Genomic DNA, 17473 nt, shown 5'->3' with positions numbered 1-17473 from the left:
CACACCTGAACGCTCACATCCTTTTAATTATGTTTGAAATTATGAACATTGCTCAACATCATGAAAATTAAACCTTATTTTCAATAAGCAATCCTGAAAAATATTTGGGGGTGCTTAACTTTTTTCCAGGTGTATATATATCATCATTAAACAGTTGGTCCACTGTATAATATAGAATAATGAATTAGATGCAATGTTCTAATATTATTAACACACCAAAATTGATTTAGGTTACTGTATGGTGATTTAAAAGGGCTCATAAACCCCATAGGTAAACATAAAATGGTTGTGTAAACTAAAGTAGTGTTATCATGAACAAAATAAAAAGACATTCTATTTTTATATTGGAAATAAATTATTTTCCAACTGAAGTTAATTCCACTTCAGTTAAAAAAATGTTTTCCCTATTTCAGTGTAATTTGAATTAATTTCAAATTTTCTGCACACAAGCAAAAAAACAATAAACAAATATAATAAAAAACATGTTGTCTAATATCTGTTACACAAATGTAACCAACAAGTCCATTCTGATAACACTTTGAAAATACATTACAATTACATATGAATACACAAATACACACACACACACAACTATTTTTTAAATTAGGTCCATGTGTATGCTAAATTGCTTGCAATGACATTCAGAAGTTGATGCAAACAAAGGTCAGTTTTGCATGACTCTTTTCAATATACAAAAGTTTTGAGAAAGCTATACCTCCACTGGCTCTGAATACTCTAGAAAGCATATTTTAAACTTTATGATTGCTATTACATCTTTGTAGCCAAGTTCAAAGAGATTTAAAAGCAATTGTCATTTAAACAAGAACTTTAAAAAGTTTATCCATCCCTTCAACTACAGCAGTAAAATAAAACTTATGACAAATAATGTCAAATACACACTAACATTTCTGTAAGTTAAATTTTAGTAAAACAATAAATCTAAACTCAAACATAAACAATGCCTCTCACTGATAACAAGAATGTTAATAACATAAAATTCAACATTAAAGCCTCTCACATGTAAATATTAATAGCTTTATAAACTAAAAACCATCATGCTAAAAATGCAAAACTGAACCAAAAAAATGAATCATATATTTAAAGTGGGCCTAATTTTTAACCAGATTTCTAACATTTCTAAAAAAAGTAGACAAGCAAAAGCTTTGGCTAACAATATACCTCCTCAGAGTACAAATATAAAAGCTTCAATGATGTCAAACACAACTGTAAAAGTCTCGTGTGTATAATAGTTATGATTAATATAAATCTTTACTGAATTCTGCTTTGCTCTATATATATTTCACCACAACCCACTGATGAAAAATGTGAAATTGATGCAAGTTACAAAATTATTTTTGCTAACAGATTTAAATAAATCTTATTAGTTCATGTTTATTGAAGTGAATTTTAGAATATTTCAGAAACAAATTCTGGACTTCAATTTAAAGCAGTTAATGTTTTCTTCCAGATTAACTTCAGAGACCTTGGGTGTTGTACATTACAACTTTCAATTAAAGTTCTGTTTACTGAAAACATCTCCTAACAACAGCTGAAGTTTTGAACAATATTTTGATTATTGAAATGGAAAGATGAAAGAACTGAATTGTAGAGGCTACAAAAAACTTATGAAATTGCTTTTGAAGCCACACCTTTGCTCTTCTTTTTGAAATTTATAATCACATGTAAATGTATATGTTTTTAATCCCAAAGGAAATAAATAGAAGAAAAAAATTATAAGACAGACAGCAAACTCCACATATTATTTTTTACACACCAAATATGATTTCATTCATTCCTTTTACACACACACATACATGTTGTAATTATACATTGTAGAATGTGTTTAAATTATCTCCAAAGATATCTTATGTATGTTGTGAACTGTGGTGTCTGTCCAAGCATTTCTCTGTCTCTCGTTTGAAAAGCTGGACAAGCATGCAAAGCTCAAAATTCAGTTTTGAAATGATGAGAGAACAGGCATGAATAATGTTGTCGCTAAATTTTATTTCACAAGCAGGATATTCTACATTAAATTGTAAGGAATTAATAGCCCTATCATTCACATTTCAAAATGTGACGTAACTTAAAGAATAAAAATGTAGATTTACTGCATGTTATTGATGACCAGCTCTTAGCATGACCGAAATAAAACAGGGAAAACATTTATGTGAAGCTTTTTACGCTTACTAAAGGAATAAAGTATTTGTTAATTACTGTTAATGATATTTGGCTGTATGAAAACATTATTTTAGATAAAAGTCAAGAATTTTGTTATAAAATTTCCATTTCAGTATCAATAACACAAATAGAATGAATGGAAAAGCAAACTTCCAAATCATAACAGGATTCCAAGCTTGGTAAAAGAAAAAGCTTTTTATATCCTTATAGTTTTCTATGCTATATGATTCTTGACCAATAAATTTAGAGAACTAACTTTCTAATTATTATATCTTGTGTTTGATTACTGTGAAACATAATTAAACATTTAAAAGTTTTTGTTCTTTTATTGCGTATGTGACACTCAATCCAAAAATTTGTTCATCAGCAGAATGATTTTTTAAATTCTAATAACTATGACCAAATATACTGCGATATGCATTAGTTTTCTTGCTGTTTCTATAAAATCCAGTCAAAAGTCTAAACCTTAATTGACTAAAACAGTAAGAAGCTATTTTTGTCATTTAAATATCTTTATATTTAAAGGAATAATGTGTGTGCATAAATGTGCATGTGTGTGTGGGGTGGGGGGGGGCTTTCTAAACATCATTAAGCTATTCAAAAATAATATTCAGAGTAGTGAAGTACAGATGACATTGCCATATGTGTATGGGAGGGTTGGTGCAAAGGGAAGGGTATTTGAGAAATGGAACTGTCAACCCTCAGCATCCCATCTCTGGCAACAGTGTTTATGTGTTATCAGTGTTGTGTGCGAGTTTCTTCATTTGTTTATAGGTACTTATAGTACCAGTACTGTCACCCTGTTGAGTTTTAACACTTAGTCCAATACCCAAGTTTTGAAAGCAGCACTAGATCTGATGTCTCTTATTAGATAAGTTGGTTAATTTATTATGTTTTGATTAGATCATTCAGTTGAAATGAGTCTTTTGCATTAGAGGTGTTTGGTGGGTATCATGTATTGTGGAATAAATTTAACCCACTTAGGTTTAATCTCACACTCAATGAGGTTCCCTGCATGGCCATCAGATTCATTCAGAACTCTACTTACCTAACCTCATACATGAGTAATCTACGCAGGTCACTTAACTGTTTTAATTACTTTAAATACACAGCACTACCTTTACATTCTATAAAACTTTGTGCATTCAAATAGCAAAATACCATAACCAAAGAAATGTTTCATATGCAAAGCATAAAATCTAGTTTAATCATTTAAATACATTACATATAATATACAACTTAAATTTCTGTGTAGTGAATAACTGCAAACATGAAAAATGTTAATAAAATATAAATTTAAGAGGTCTCTTGAATAAAGGAAACTTAACTTTATAAATAAAAATGAAGAATAAATAACACTATAAATTTACAGTATCTCAACAGAGCTTAATTCATTATAAATCTAAAACATCACTGAATGAAAATCCTAATGAATAGCATAGCTTTTAATGAGAGATACTTGTTTAAAAGTAATGGAACAACAGAAAAACATGCACATATTAACAAATTTCTCAAAACATGAACATGAGCAGACCAGTCCCTTCATATCAATTAGTGGTATCTATTGAAATGGACAGAAGTAAAACACTTTACATTCTCAAAGTTAAGACTGTGATTTATAAAAATGGGAGATGCCTATTTGTGTCCTACATCTTTGAAACTTTGTTCTTGAATAAAAATGCTGACCCAAAACTTTAGAAAATGAAAATAACACTTAAAAATATACAACTAAACCTACACTCTGTCACTCCCTAAATTTCACATCTTAGTTCTTTCCTGGCAACAATTTTTTTTAAACTTCAGGAAAAGTAAATAAACTACTAAAACTTGTATCAAAGATAACTCAAGTAATAAATGTACAGAATTAACTATATGATACATTGTTGCTTCTAATAAATATCAAAACTTTTAAAAATTTAGTACCAAAAAAGTGCTCTAAGAAACTTTCATCTAACTATATTGTTGTACTCTAAACATGCAAAACTCTATCTAACATGTTGTAACATAAATAAAATAGATGGAAAATTACACTTCATTAACTTGACCTAGTTCACATTGTAACAGTTGTTATGTGAAGTGATTTTCTAACATGAAATAGCATCTCAACCACTACTGTGTTTGTAATAAGGTCTCTTCAGCACTGGATAGGCAGTTATGAACTTGGTTTTGTATTCAACTGCTTTATTGATCTTAAGTCAGTGTGTTATCTAACTACAGATTCAAAGGTTTTAACTGTAGTACTTATACACCAATAATTACATGTAGAAGATCTATATTGATAAACAATTTTAGAATTTTGCAATACAGATGTCCTAGATGTAATTCAAGGCATATATGTTATATAATTAGAATCTTAAGAATCCACAGTTAGAAAACACACTGGCTTACGATCCATAAAGCTGTCAAGTACAAAACAGCACATATTAAACAAATGGGATGAGCCTTGGTATTGAAGAAAGGCCATGTAAGCATTGAAAAGAGCAGTTATAGTGTGGTTGATATATTATTGTACATTCTTCTGTACTTTCGCTCAGAAGTTCATATTAATAATTACTTATTTCAATATTATGTGCATATTTTTTTTTTACTTTTAGAGATGCTTGCTTTACATTTTATTTTACTACTTTTAATGTACTGTCATGCAAAAACATACACCCTTTCTTTTCTTGTTCACTTCCTTTTTTCTGTTTCATTATTTCAACATAAATATCAGAGAGTTCCATAGTGTTCAAATTTTAACTCTGTTCTTTACTTTGACCTATTATTTCAGTGAGAATTGTGGTTTGTATCTTTGGATTAAAAACAAGATTCATCACAAATATGCAAGTTTTTTGTAATTCTCTCTACTCAACTAACTCAATTTAGAGATTAACCACCTAACTCAAAATCAACATTGCTGGTATTCTACAGCCAACAAATCTGCATTTAAAGCTTCTTTTTTAAGGGCAATTTCCCAATTAAGAGCTAACCCAGTTCAATTCTAAAGGATCTTGATATAATTACAGTAGTTAAATTACAAACAAGGTGGAAGAAGGATATTTAGAAAATGCAGATAAATTTTGGTGGGGCCCAATCAAATTTAAATATACAATAATTCTGTTGGAAAATACTGTTTTTGTCATTGTTCTCAGTCATAATGAGATTTATAAGCTGTAAACAAAGAGAAGCTAACTGAAAAGGGTAAAGAAAATACAGTATTTGGTTTAAAAGTTTTAGTGACAGTCCTTGTAAAACAAATTATTAGTTGTATATCAACACATGATTAACCCTCTTGCCCCGGGTATCCTGTACTGCGCACGACACAAGGTTTTAGTGTCTTACATTCAAGATTTTATTGAATTACTTTTTGCTTATGTTATAGCAAATAGTATATCATAAAATCTTAGCTAATAATCCATATTTCAATAGTATACAAGTTTTAAGTTCTTAATTTTATAAGGCAATATTTAAAAAAATCCTGAATTGCCCTTAGTGTGACACATGACACATTTTCTCTAGGTATCTTCTCTTCTCTACTTTATCCCTCCCCCCAGAAACTACAAACTTAAAGGTAACTTACTAACTATAACATCATCATTGCTCAGACAAACCATAATTTTTATAGCCTTCAATTTTGTTTGGTTACAACTACCAAATAGAAAATCAGAACCCCCTGCCACACCAACCTGTCACACCCTCTCTTTCAGGATTTGTTAGTAGCTCTCTCTTATGTTTAATTATATATTACCTATAACCAATAGAAAGTCAAGGTTTTCAACACAGAATAGTCAATTTTACTTCTTATACAACTTTGGTTCTCATGGGAATCACAACAGCTAGCTTGGATGCATTTGGCTTCTGTCGCATAGTTAGAAAGCCAGAAAAATTGGATTGTTAGAAGAAATTATATGCTTTTTGCATGATACTAGTCTATATTTTTTGGTCCATTATTTAATGAACTACTACCATTACTGTAAAAAAAGTATGGGTAAGTATCAATGACAGTCAACAACAAAAATACTCTGGTAAGTACTTTATTTCTTGTTTTTTATGTTTATATTATATTTATTATTATAAAAGTAACTAAAATGTAAAATTAGAGATCTCTTTAGGTTAGTTAAGGTTAGATTAGGTAAAATAAATAGTAATAATATAGTAAAAGTATTTCACAAGGCACGCAAGCGAGCAGCTTGGAGTAGTTCATGGGTAATCGATAGCGTAATGTGAGCTGCATGTTTCCCAAGTGATTTACAACTTATATTGGCACAAATAGTACTTATACATGGTTCAAAGGGAAATAAACAATAAAATTTAATTGTAAATTGATGTATACTGTTACAAGTTTAAGGCTACTTAGGACAAACAAATGTAGTTTCAGAAAAAAAGGATAAATTAGAATTATTTCGATTTTTCTTTTGTGGTTACGAGGTCAGTAAAATTGCTCAACCACATATAAGGTTATGGGAAGAGAAAATTACAGATAAAATATAAAGTTTTACTGAAAACAAACATTTGAAATGTATTTAGGTTTTAGAAATTATACAAATGAAGTGTGAGATTTTTCAGATGAAGAAAAGTATTTTTAATCTTAACATGAAAATCACTTTGCACACAGACTATTCAAAACAAATACTTGATATATTCAAGGACTGATCTATTTTTAGTTTACTAAAAAATACTTCATTAAAAAATATGATTTTTGTATGTGAAAGGCTTATAATGTTTACTGAAAGACTGCAAATTTTGTGAAGATATACACACTATATCAAAGTTAGTAGTATCCACTCTATAAAGACTATACGAGTACAGAAAAGTCACATGGTCGGTCAACTTGACTGAGCCATATAGAGAGATTTAATAGGTGTACTCAGATATGAACTGGAAGACTTAGTTGCATAACTTTTTTAAATCTAAGAAATGTAGTAGATTAATAATCAAAACATACCAGTATATAGAATCTCAGTGTTTAGGATTTGCTTTAATGGTTAGGAGATATTAATTAAAAATATATTAATAATGCTGCTCTGATTTAACCAGGTAAAAGCAGATATAAAACAATGTCTTCTTATATATTAACTTCCATCCCAAAAACAAACTCTAAGGAAACAATGAGAAACTTTTTTTTTTCATAAAAAGGGATTATACAGAGGGTTAAGTATGTTATATTAATATAATTTTGAGCATGTAAATCAGCAAATCACTTGACAACCACATCTGATATGAAAATTTATTGGTTTCGAAGAGTATGTAACAGACCTTTCCAACAAAATATATTTATACATAAGATTTGTTTAGATTTGGGATTTAAAATTTCCAAGATGGGGATATTCCTTACGAATTAACTCTTTTCAGATTGGTAGGGTCTCACTGTGACCACTCACCATTTGTTTTTTTTCTTATAATTAAAATGCTTAACCTAATTGCATGAAGTCTGATACACACTTTCTACATAACTTTCAAGTTATGCTTGAAATATATAGTATGGCTTAATATTTGTATCATATTTTAGACTGTGAATTTTAAGCAATTTTGTTCCTTTTGTCTAAGAGTTTTTGTTTGTGCCTAAAATCTAAATGTATCCCAAAAGTGTTATTTTTTCAATTTAAGTATAGCTTTTGTATTTATGTTCTTCAAGGAACAGCATACTCATTTTTTCATCTGTTCCTATAAGTTCTGAAAACCAATGAAAGTAATGAGTGGAAAGTATGAAAGAGACAAAGGATCTGGATTTTTTGTAATATTACTAGTTAAAAAGTTCTATTTTATATATCCAACAAGTTCTAATATGTTATATTTTCATTTTGCTGTATATCTTTACATATTTTTTTCAGTTATATTACTGAAAAATAACATAAAGTATTGATGAACTGTAAAAGTAGAACTAAAATTTACATTTGTATCCTTGGCTTACACTGATATATATATGTGAACATTATTCAACTATGTTTTTCATTAAGCTCAATTACTCTCTAATAGTTTTCATTTATCTACAATAGCTAAAGGGTTCTTGTACTTCTATTTGTTGTTTGAGTAACATTAACTTTACTGATCACATAAACAAAGAAACTTTTGTGGCATCTGATTTTTTTTTTATGTCACAGATATCCTAACTAACTTAACCATAAGTATCCTTACCTAATGTCTTCTCATAGAAGGATATTCCTGTAGCTTTCAAAACAGACATACATACTATAACATGCAGATTATCACCAAAAAAATTACATCAAAAGAAACAACAAAAACGTTTATGGCTTGTTCCTAATTTTGTAAACTCTGTATTTGAATCCTGTATTCTCCCCTGTGAGACCTTCTACTAGTCATTTTCTTAGAAACAATAAACTACTGCCTACCCCACTTCATTTAATTTATAGAATTTACATTAACATATATAGATATAAATCTTTCCTAGGCCTCATTTGAAGGAATAGAAGCATCTCCTTCTTCTGTAGTACAGTCTGGTTTTTAGCTTTACCGATTACTTCAAACATACTGGGGGTTGGAACCACATGTCATTCACTTACAACAGTCTGTCCACAAGTTCACCTTCAATTTGTGTTTAGACTTTTATTAAGAATTCTGAATTTTTTTCAGGTTTAAAGATCATATCCACTTTTCTCAACAGTCCCATGTTACTTATGAATTCTGCTATCCAACATGTGGAGGCACTTAGGTCGCAACAACTGTTAGAAGTCTAGGAGATCTTTTAAAGGAATACTCTAATCCTAGGTTCAAGGACAGTTTAGACACTATTCAGCATTCATTAAGTGAATGTGATGTTGTTCTAACCCCAAGTTCATACAAATTAATTGGTAAAGCTGAAAACGAGACTATGCTACTGAACTTTTTCACACAACTTAGGTAACTGAACAGTTTACTTAAATTTTCATACTCAACTGTGTAATTAATAGTCTATCCTATCAATTACTTTTAACCATAAGGCCTATCTGTTTTCCAAGCTAAGATTTATAAATTACTGTCCAACTTACTTGCTCTGATTATAAAAGGCAACATTATAAAAGGCTGATCACATACAGTTGTAGAAATAAAATCACAGACAGAAAAGGAAAGTCACTTGAGAAACAAAACATGGATAAGCTTATTTCCAAGAGATGAGAGTGTCTGAGCAAATATAAACCTATACTTTGCAATGATGAATAAAATAGAAAAAAATTGTAAGTGCATTGTTTATGGGCAATACACCTTGGAACTGCACAAAGATCAAGGATCAAACACTTTTTTTTTAATTTTATTTGCACTAAATAAAGTTTGCAAAGTTACAAAATATCAATTCTAAAATAGTTTTGAGTAAACAAAATATTCAAATAGAGTTAGAACTACTATTTTTACTTAAAATGTTGAAATTTGATATTCAGGAGTGCACTCAACACCACAAAACCTGCTCACTGGTCATAATAGGGTTAATGACATTGAAAAACAAAGGAACTTTAATCAACTTGAGATCTGAGAACAATCCAGAAAAAAACCTACAACAAGTGAGAACTCACAAACATAATGGCTCGTGACAACAGTATACAACATAATTAAGACGGATCTCTGTCTGGGAAAGTAACAACAGTCAAGTGTGAGCAAGTTGCTTCCATAATATATTCATTGAACTATCACATACCTCAAGCAGCTGGAGAATGGGCATTCATGCTATTTCATATAAAGACATAATGGTCAAGTCACCAGATACAACATCTATAGATTTCCGTGTGACTGAATTGTTCAAACGGGTGGTAAGAAACCATTCTAGGTAGGAGTGATATGTTTTGAAAAATAAAAGCCTTACAACAAAGCCTTTTGCAATGACTTTGTTTGTTTTGTTTGAAATTTGTGTAAAGCTACACAAGGACTAGCTGCACAATCCATCCCGAATTTAAGAGTGATAAACTAGATGGAAGGCAACTAGTCAACATCACCCACTGCCAACTCTTGGGCTACATTTTACCAACAAACAGTGGGATTGAACGTAACATTATAATCCCCCCCCCCCCCATGGCTAAAAGTGCGAGCATCTTCAGTGATGGGGATTTAAGCCCATGACCCTTAGATTGCAAGTACCTTAACCATCTGGCCAACCTTTTGCAATGGAAACTACAGTACAAGGCTATTTTCAAGATGAACAGTCATCAGGTAGAGCATGACCAGAAATGGCAATATAGGCTAGAATGACATTGTAAGGCTCCAAATTTGTTTACTATAATATACTCCATACTCAACCTCTGTATATGTATTTTTACCATACCATCTTCAGCTATTATCATAAAAATAAAGAATAAATTCTTGTTGCTCCCCTACACCTACCAGACTGTAAAAAGAAGTAAATAAATAAATAACTGGTCAATTTTTTCTTTTGTGCTTCTGAATTTATAAATTAGAAAATTTAGGATAATTATTATAGTATGAATATGTTTGTCATATTTGTGAAGTCTAAAAGTTAAATTCTAAGTAACAATGAATAACAGTACTATTAGTTGTTAGTATTTCAAACATTTTTTTTATCTCTAAAAAAACTATATATTACATTAATTACTAAGAGTAACTTATAAAATGATTTCTGAACTCAAGAAAATTAGCAAGAGATCACTTTTTCATGACACCATTCTTAAATCTGGTGCAAAATACGTAACAAAATCCATAAATAACATTCTGTGTTATGAGACATAAGCAAAGTTTAACACCCTTGAAATATGAACATTCTCTAGAAATTCTGGTGAACTAAGAATACTATCGTAGTGTGATCAGAGTTAAAGAAGTAAAATTGAAGTAAAAGATGAAGGCCTTTAATGTGCAATATGCTATACCTAAATCAAATGTATGCTCATACATAGATGAGAGCCAATTACGGACTTTTTCAATCGACCAACTCCACCGGTCTTGTTCGGTCCACGTGTTCAAGTCACCTAAAAAATGAGAAACTCATTCCTACTGCATGGGAAAGGAGAAGAAATTGCAAATGTCTTGTCTTCTAGTATGGTTTAATGAGTACTTATAAGAAACACCTGTTGAGGTATCAGTAAAATTACTAATTATGTATTAAGAAATGGGTGCTATTTTAAAACATGTGACATAAAAAGACTAGAAATATTATAATCTATTCTCAGTGAAGTACCTACATAAAGCAATCTTTCTAAAATTATCTAACACACAAGAAAATTTAAAAAATTAATTTTATGAATAGATAATTCTTTAAACTCACTAGTCACTGTTATAATCAAAACTTAGTTGTCACTGTTCATAAAACATTTATAAAATAAGTGTCATTTATATAGCCATAATTTAAAAGCTGGCAATTAGTATATGCTATGTAATGTTAATTCTGGTGAAACATGATCCCTTACACTATAACAAGGCTGGTACTCTACATATAACTGGCTTAATACCTGTTCCCAGAATGAAATGTGTATAATAGTATTTCATCTACCACTGTCTTTTATAGGCTACAAGTAAAGATTACAAGTTTTAATGCTGTCTCATCACAATGTATACAATAAAACAGTATCCTAATTGGTTGCTGGTGTCCTTGTGTTTAATTAAGCAAGATAAAAAAAACAAATCATGACTGGGTTAAATAGATGCTTCTTAACTGACATTTGTTAGATTCAGCCCCAAATAATTATTTTATGAGAAAAATACTATAATTATTTTATGTTACCTAAAATTATTCCATATTTTGTAATCTAATTTGTATACCATAATAATTGCATGTGTAATATTCTGGATTTTAAATTTTCTCTGTATTACTCATAAACTTCTTTTCTCTCCTGTTTGTGCACAATTAAAAGTTTAATATACGAGATCCCACTTGAACAATAACACATAAGCAACATGGAAGCAGACTGCCTAAAATTAAGGAAAACGAAAATCTATAAGCTTACAAAATCATTGTAGTCACAATACAAACTGAACAATAAATTTTCAAGGAACTTTTCTCCAATACACATAACATACATTTTATCATGAAGTGAAAATTATTTCTTGCAAGAATAAAGCTATGTGGGTGTATATTATTTAAAACAAAACAAATACTTTACCAACAAAATTTTCCAACTCATTATGTGCATGCTTCACATGAATAAAAATAAGAGCTGTACATACCACCCATGGCATATATATATAATGAGCACATACAGCTTCTGTGTATTTCTAAGAGATGGGAAAAACATTTAGTCACTAAAATACCACTTAGAATGATACCGCAAACATACATACTGTGCAAAACGTAAAAAACAAAACAAAAACTGGCATTTATTAAATTCAGCCTCAAATAAGTCTTATGCTAGAAAAAATACTATGAGTATTTATGCCAACTAAAATGATTCCATATTTTGGAATCTTACAGGCATGGCAAAAATAACTGCATGTGCAATATTACTTCTGAAGAATAGAAAATTATAGGTAAGTTGATGAATGCTCTGCTTTGTGTCAAGGATACCAAACTTTTAGAATCACATATTTTGTTAACAGCATGAGGACAATTCAACAAATAAAGACTTTTCATATTTCAGAGGTAAATCTGCATATGTTTTTCTTATGAAAACAAACATGTAAATATTAGTGTGTTAATAAATTTAACTATACAATAATTTATTTTTTTTTAATTCCAAGTGCATAGAAACATTTTAGTCTTTATACATGCAGCCAGACATTTTTGGTCTGAATCCATTATTAAAGCTAGTAAATTGATTCTGAAAGTATGCTATTGCCTTATCATTAAAATTATATAAACACACACCATTTACTTACTAAAAAGTTTTTACCTTCCCCCCTTGTTTATAGCATCATTATCTGAAAAGTTGTGATTATATATATATATATATACATATTCATTTATCTATACTTTTGACTTGTAAAAAATAAGCTGCTGTTCTTGAAGTGTTATATTATAAATATATTTATACAAGCTTCTTTTACAAACAGCCTGCCCCCAGTAGCTTACTGGAAAGTCCAAAGGATTATAATGCTATAAATCTGGTTTCAATACCCACAGTGGGCACAGCATAGGATAGCTCCATGAGTAGCTTTGTGCTTAACAACAATCAAATAGTTCAAGCAACTGAATCATCTAATGCAATGAATTATAAAATGGTTTTCATGCAGGTTAAAGCATAATATTGCAATAAAATAAATCTATAAATCTCTCTTTTCAAATACATAGTTCAAAAATACAAAACTAAGAGTACTAATACAATAGCATGGACTATACATTTTCTCAGTTCATCATTTTATTTGTTTTTTCAAATAAGAAAGCCAAAATCTTTCAATGGCTTTAAAATTTACGTAACACCTGCAATTACTTAAAGTCAAATTCTGGGAAAAATTTAAGGTGTATTTTCTGTTTTAGACAGTTAATAACAACTAACATTAAAAAAAGCTGAACAATACCAACTATATATTATTCATACTAATCTAGACTTTGCTTCATTTGCTATATGTGAAATGGAATGCTTATAAAACACTAGCTGTTAAAATTTATTTTTCAGCATTCCTATATACCTACACTACTTTGTGTATTACATGTTACATGTAGTATGTGCACTGGCTATTAAGATTCATTTATTCAAATAATTTAGAAACAGGACATCTTTGTTTTTGGCTTAAATAAAACACATAAAAATGTATTTAACTGTTTGATTCTTCCTAAATTCTTTGAACAAATTAACATGATTTATAATGAATATCTGAAGAAGCATGTAAAACTATATAATAAAACATGAAATGTAAAGTGAATAGACTGATCTAAAGAATACTGAATAAATGATAAATTTTGGCCTATGATGTTTTTGGTGTGCTTTGTGATTGTATAAAAATAAGAATAGAAATTGAAAAACAAGAGGAGAAAGCCACAAGAACAGAGAAGAGACAAACCTGACATTCTACTACCTGTTATGCTGCACAATAACCTCAGCGTTGGGGCATCTCCACTATACTGGTTGATCATGCCCTTTGTTGCAGCTTGTGGCACTGGAATTGTAAGGGTAATGGGCTTGTGAAACTTTCGTCGGCGTGGTTCTACAGTAACAATAGGGCTGACACCAACACGATTTCCCAGCAACTTTGATACAAGCTCTGGTGGGATTGGTTGTGCCTGTAGAAGGATAATTGTGATGAAAAGAAGGGAAGAAACAGATGAAAAATGAATGTAGAACATAAAAAAGCAAAATGTCAGCATTCCACATATTTGTTTAAAATAAACAACTAACAATAAGTAAATGGGCAGTGAAAATTTAAGAAAACATTGAATAGCACAGAATAAATAAATTGCACAAAGAGATAAATCCATGTTTGAGACTGATCAACTTTCAGGTTTTTCTCAAACATATTAAAAACTAAATGCAAGCAAAAATAGAGGAAAGTGAAGAACAAAGACTGTAATGAAAAGTATATTTGTCAATCTATATTTCTAAACCATGAATATTTAATCGCTAACCATAAAAGGCTTATTCCCTTTGTCATTCTGTTGAGAATGCTCTCATGCTCCTTTTTCTGGTAATGCTCAACAATATACATATATTGTTACCTAACAATAAAATTACCACCTGATCGTCCTTAGGCCAACTATTGTGTTTATGTTGAATGCTCAATATTCATGTTGATTTGTTAGAAACTTTTTTTTTTTATTCCTTATTTTTGATAACTTTGGTGATATAACAGCAAAATAGTTTAATTCAGAAGTTTTATGACACTCAGTTGTAGCCAAAATCAGTCAGTGTGTAAAAAGTTTTAAGTAGTAAATAAATGTTAAGTAATAAATATTCTTTTGGTCTTTTAACACAAATATTACCTACTTGGCATTAAAATATAAAGAAAAATAAACGTTTACTACTACCAAATATCTTTTATCCTTTGTACAGTCAAAAAGATTCAAAAATTTGTGTCAGAATGTCCAAACTATATTTTCTACTTCCTGACCTCGTATACAGTGAAAAGGCTCAAGAGTGCTATTTAAGTCTCTCTCAGAGTGCACACATACTTTTATTCTGGCTAACATTTCGTTTTCTGCATAACTTTTACTAAAAATGTGGGTATTATAGAATTACTTCGAGACTGATGAAATAAGTGAAGAGTAGGTGCATTTTGGAGGTACAGATAAACTTGTTTTAGTTAAATTCTATAATTTTCATTAATCATTCAACAATGGTTTCCCATTATTTTTGACGGGCTTTTATACTAGTATACATATAAATAATGTAATTAGCATCTCAACCCCTACTAAGTATGTGCTATCACAACCAGACTGAACAGCTGCCCTAGTTTGGGACAAAAGACCTTATTGGCATTAGATACAGCAGCTATATTGTTAGAAGTTGTTATTCATAATTTTAGAAATAGAGCACATGTTAAAAACTATTTTATATTGCATCTACATTATAATAACTATTTACACTAAGGGTTACAAAATACCTGATAATGTTTCTTGTGGTTTAAGGCTCATAACATAGGTAAATTAATATGTAGAATTGAACATGAACTTTTTTCTATGTTAAAATACTTTTATCTGTGAGCTTTTGGCCCTCTTACCAAAGCCTTCATCAGGCAACAATGAATATGAGAGATAAAAATTCATTAAACTGTGGAACACTGCTTTAAAATAGGTATCTGGGCAACTTTCATAACAATAACTGACATCTGGTATTAAAGTTATTAAATATATAGAATTATGATTAATACAGAATACAAATCAATTGCCTTGAGAAAGTAAACATAAGTAAAATACTGGAAAAAAATGACAGCATATGTTAAAAAAATGTTTGTCTTATAACAATGACAGCATATGGTAAAGAATGTCTTCTAACAAACACCATGATCTTTCTGTACATCTGTCTCAATGCAAATTAATTCTATTGGAATGGCCTATCTCCATCAACCTCATACATAGGTAAGATATGTTTATTTTATGAACCTATGAAGAGGAAGTGCTCAAAACCTTTCATACTCATTTGAACAACCAATTTGACAGTCTTTGTAATTGAACATTAACAAATAATTCAAATCAATAATTTAAACTATCGTGTTATTCTGGTTTTTCCTAATATTGTAAGATCTAGCTCTAAGCATAATGAGTTAATAATTTAAAAAAAGTTATAAAAAAGTCCACACTCAATTGGGATTTGAACTTGAGACATCCTCTTGGGACAAACCACTGAGCCAGTTTGAATGTTACCAACAAAGGGAGCATTACAAACAGTGAGTGGTTTATAAATATAGATAATATGGAGGTGAGAAGATACAACAAAACTGAGACTATTCACAGTAGGCTAATATATCATCTAAAATTAACAAAAGTAGGTTTTTACACATTAGTAACCCAAAAAATAGTTAAATCCATACTGCACATGAGAATGCAGAACAGAGATTTCTACAAATGAAAAAAAAAAGGTTTATTAAGTTGTATAAACATAATTATAAATCACTAACATATTTTGAAGTTATGTCAAACATGCAAAAAATTTAACAAACAAATTACTAAAGATATAATTAATAATATGCTATATTATCAGCTGAATATCTATATCTAAAAAAAGAGTTTAATGCTGTTTTCAAAGCATATTAAATACCAGCTGGAGTACCCTTCCCCTGGATGGAAGTTATGTAAATTCATGATTAATGAAAGGATATCTTAGGACATGAAAAATTACTTCCCATATATGTAATTGTAAAAAAACACAAAAATGCACATATTAACTGCACAAAAAAAACACAAAATGTAAACCACAAATTTGCATAGACCCAACAAACATTCATGCCATATTTGGTGAAGATCCATCAACAGGGAGTGAAGTAGTGGTAAAAAACGTAAAAATGCCCATAAAAATTGCAGAACTGAAAATTTGTATGTGCCCCCGCATGGATCTAATGAACCTCCATACCAATTTTGGTGAATATCAATCCATACCCTGTGAAGTAGTTATACATGGGCATACAGTAGACTACTATTATATATATATTATATTTTATGGAAAACTTAACTGTTCTTACTATTAAGAAATCAGTATTTGTTGATTATTTAGTAAAGCAATCTAAACAGGGATGCACTATTGTATAACTAGTTATAACCATGCCTTAAAAGCAAATTCCAGAATAAAGTGCTTCTAATAACATTACCAAATGTATTACCAATCATAAATCTCAAGAAGTAAAATTCCAAATAAGGGAAAATTAATTAGTATCACCAAAATACAAAGTAATTTAATGTTTCTTTAGCTTGTGCATCTTTTATTTGTGTTTTAAAATGTTTTGTGTTTCTTGATTTATACAGTAAGAAAACACTCCAGATTAGATAATGGTTTTATATATATATATATATATATAT

The 17473-nt window shown here is 29.7% G+C and overlaps 1 protein-coding gene across 10 annotated transcripts in view; it reads right to left on the bottom strand.

Annotated features, from left to right (window-relative positions):
- LOC106463825 (ankyrin-2-like) overlaps positions 1–17473 on the bottom strand; it is a 253624-nt gene that overhangs the window by 127730 nt on the left and 108421 nt on the right. For 7 of the 10 annotated variants that reach the window (XM_013923893.2, XM_013923895.2, XM_013923897.2 and 4 more), the window contains one exon: positions 14029–14248. In XM_013923893.2, the coding sequence (XP_013779347.1) occupies positions 14029–14248 (220 nt within the window). The remainder of the gene's footprint in view (positions 1–14028; positions 14249–17473) is intronic. The other 3 variants (XM_013923894.2, XM_013923896.2, XM_022391439.1) reach the window with 1 other exon arrangement.

The sequence above is a fragment of the Limulus polyphemus genome, unplaced genomic scaffold, assembly GCF_000517525.1.
Source record: "Limulus polyphemus unplaced genomic scaffold, Limulus_polyphemus-2.1.2 Scaffold1493, whole genome shotgun sequence".
NCBI classification, from domain to species: domain Eukaryota; kingdom Metazoa; phylum Arthropoda; class Merostomata; order Xiphosura; family Limulidae; genus Limulus; species Limulus polyphemus.
The sequence above is the reverse complement of the archived record's forward strand: the minus strand, read 5'-3'. Positions and strand labels throughout refer to the sequence as shown.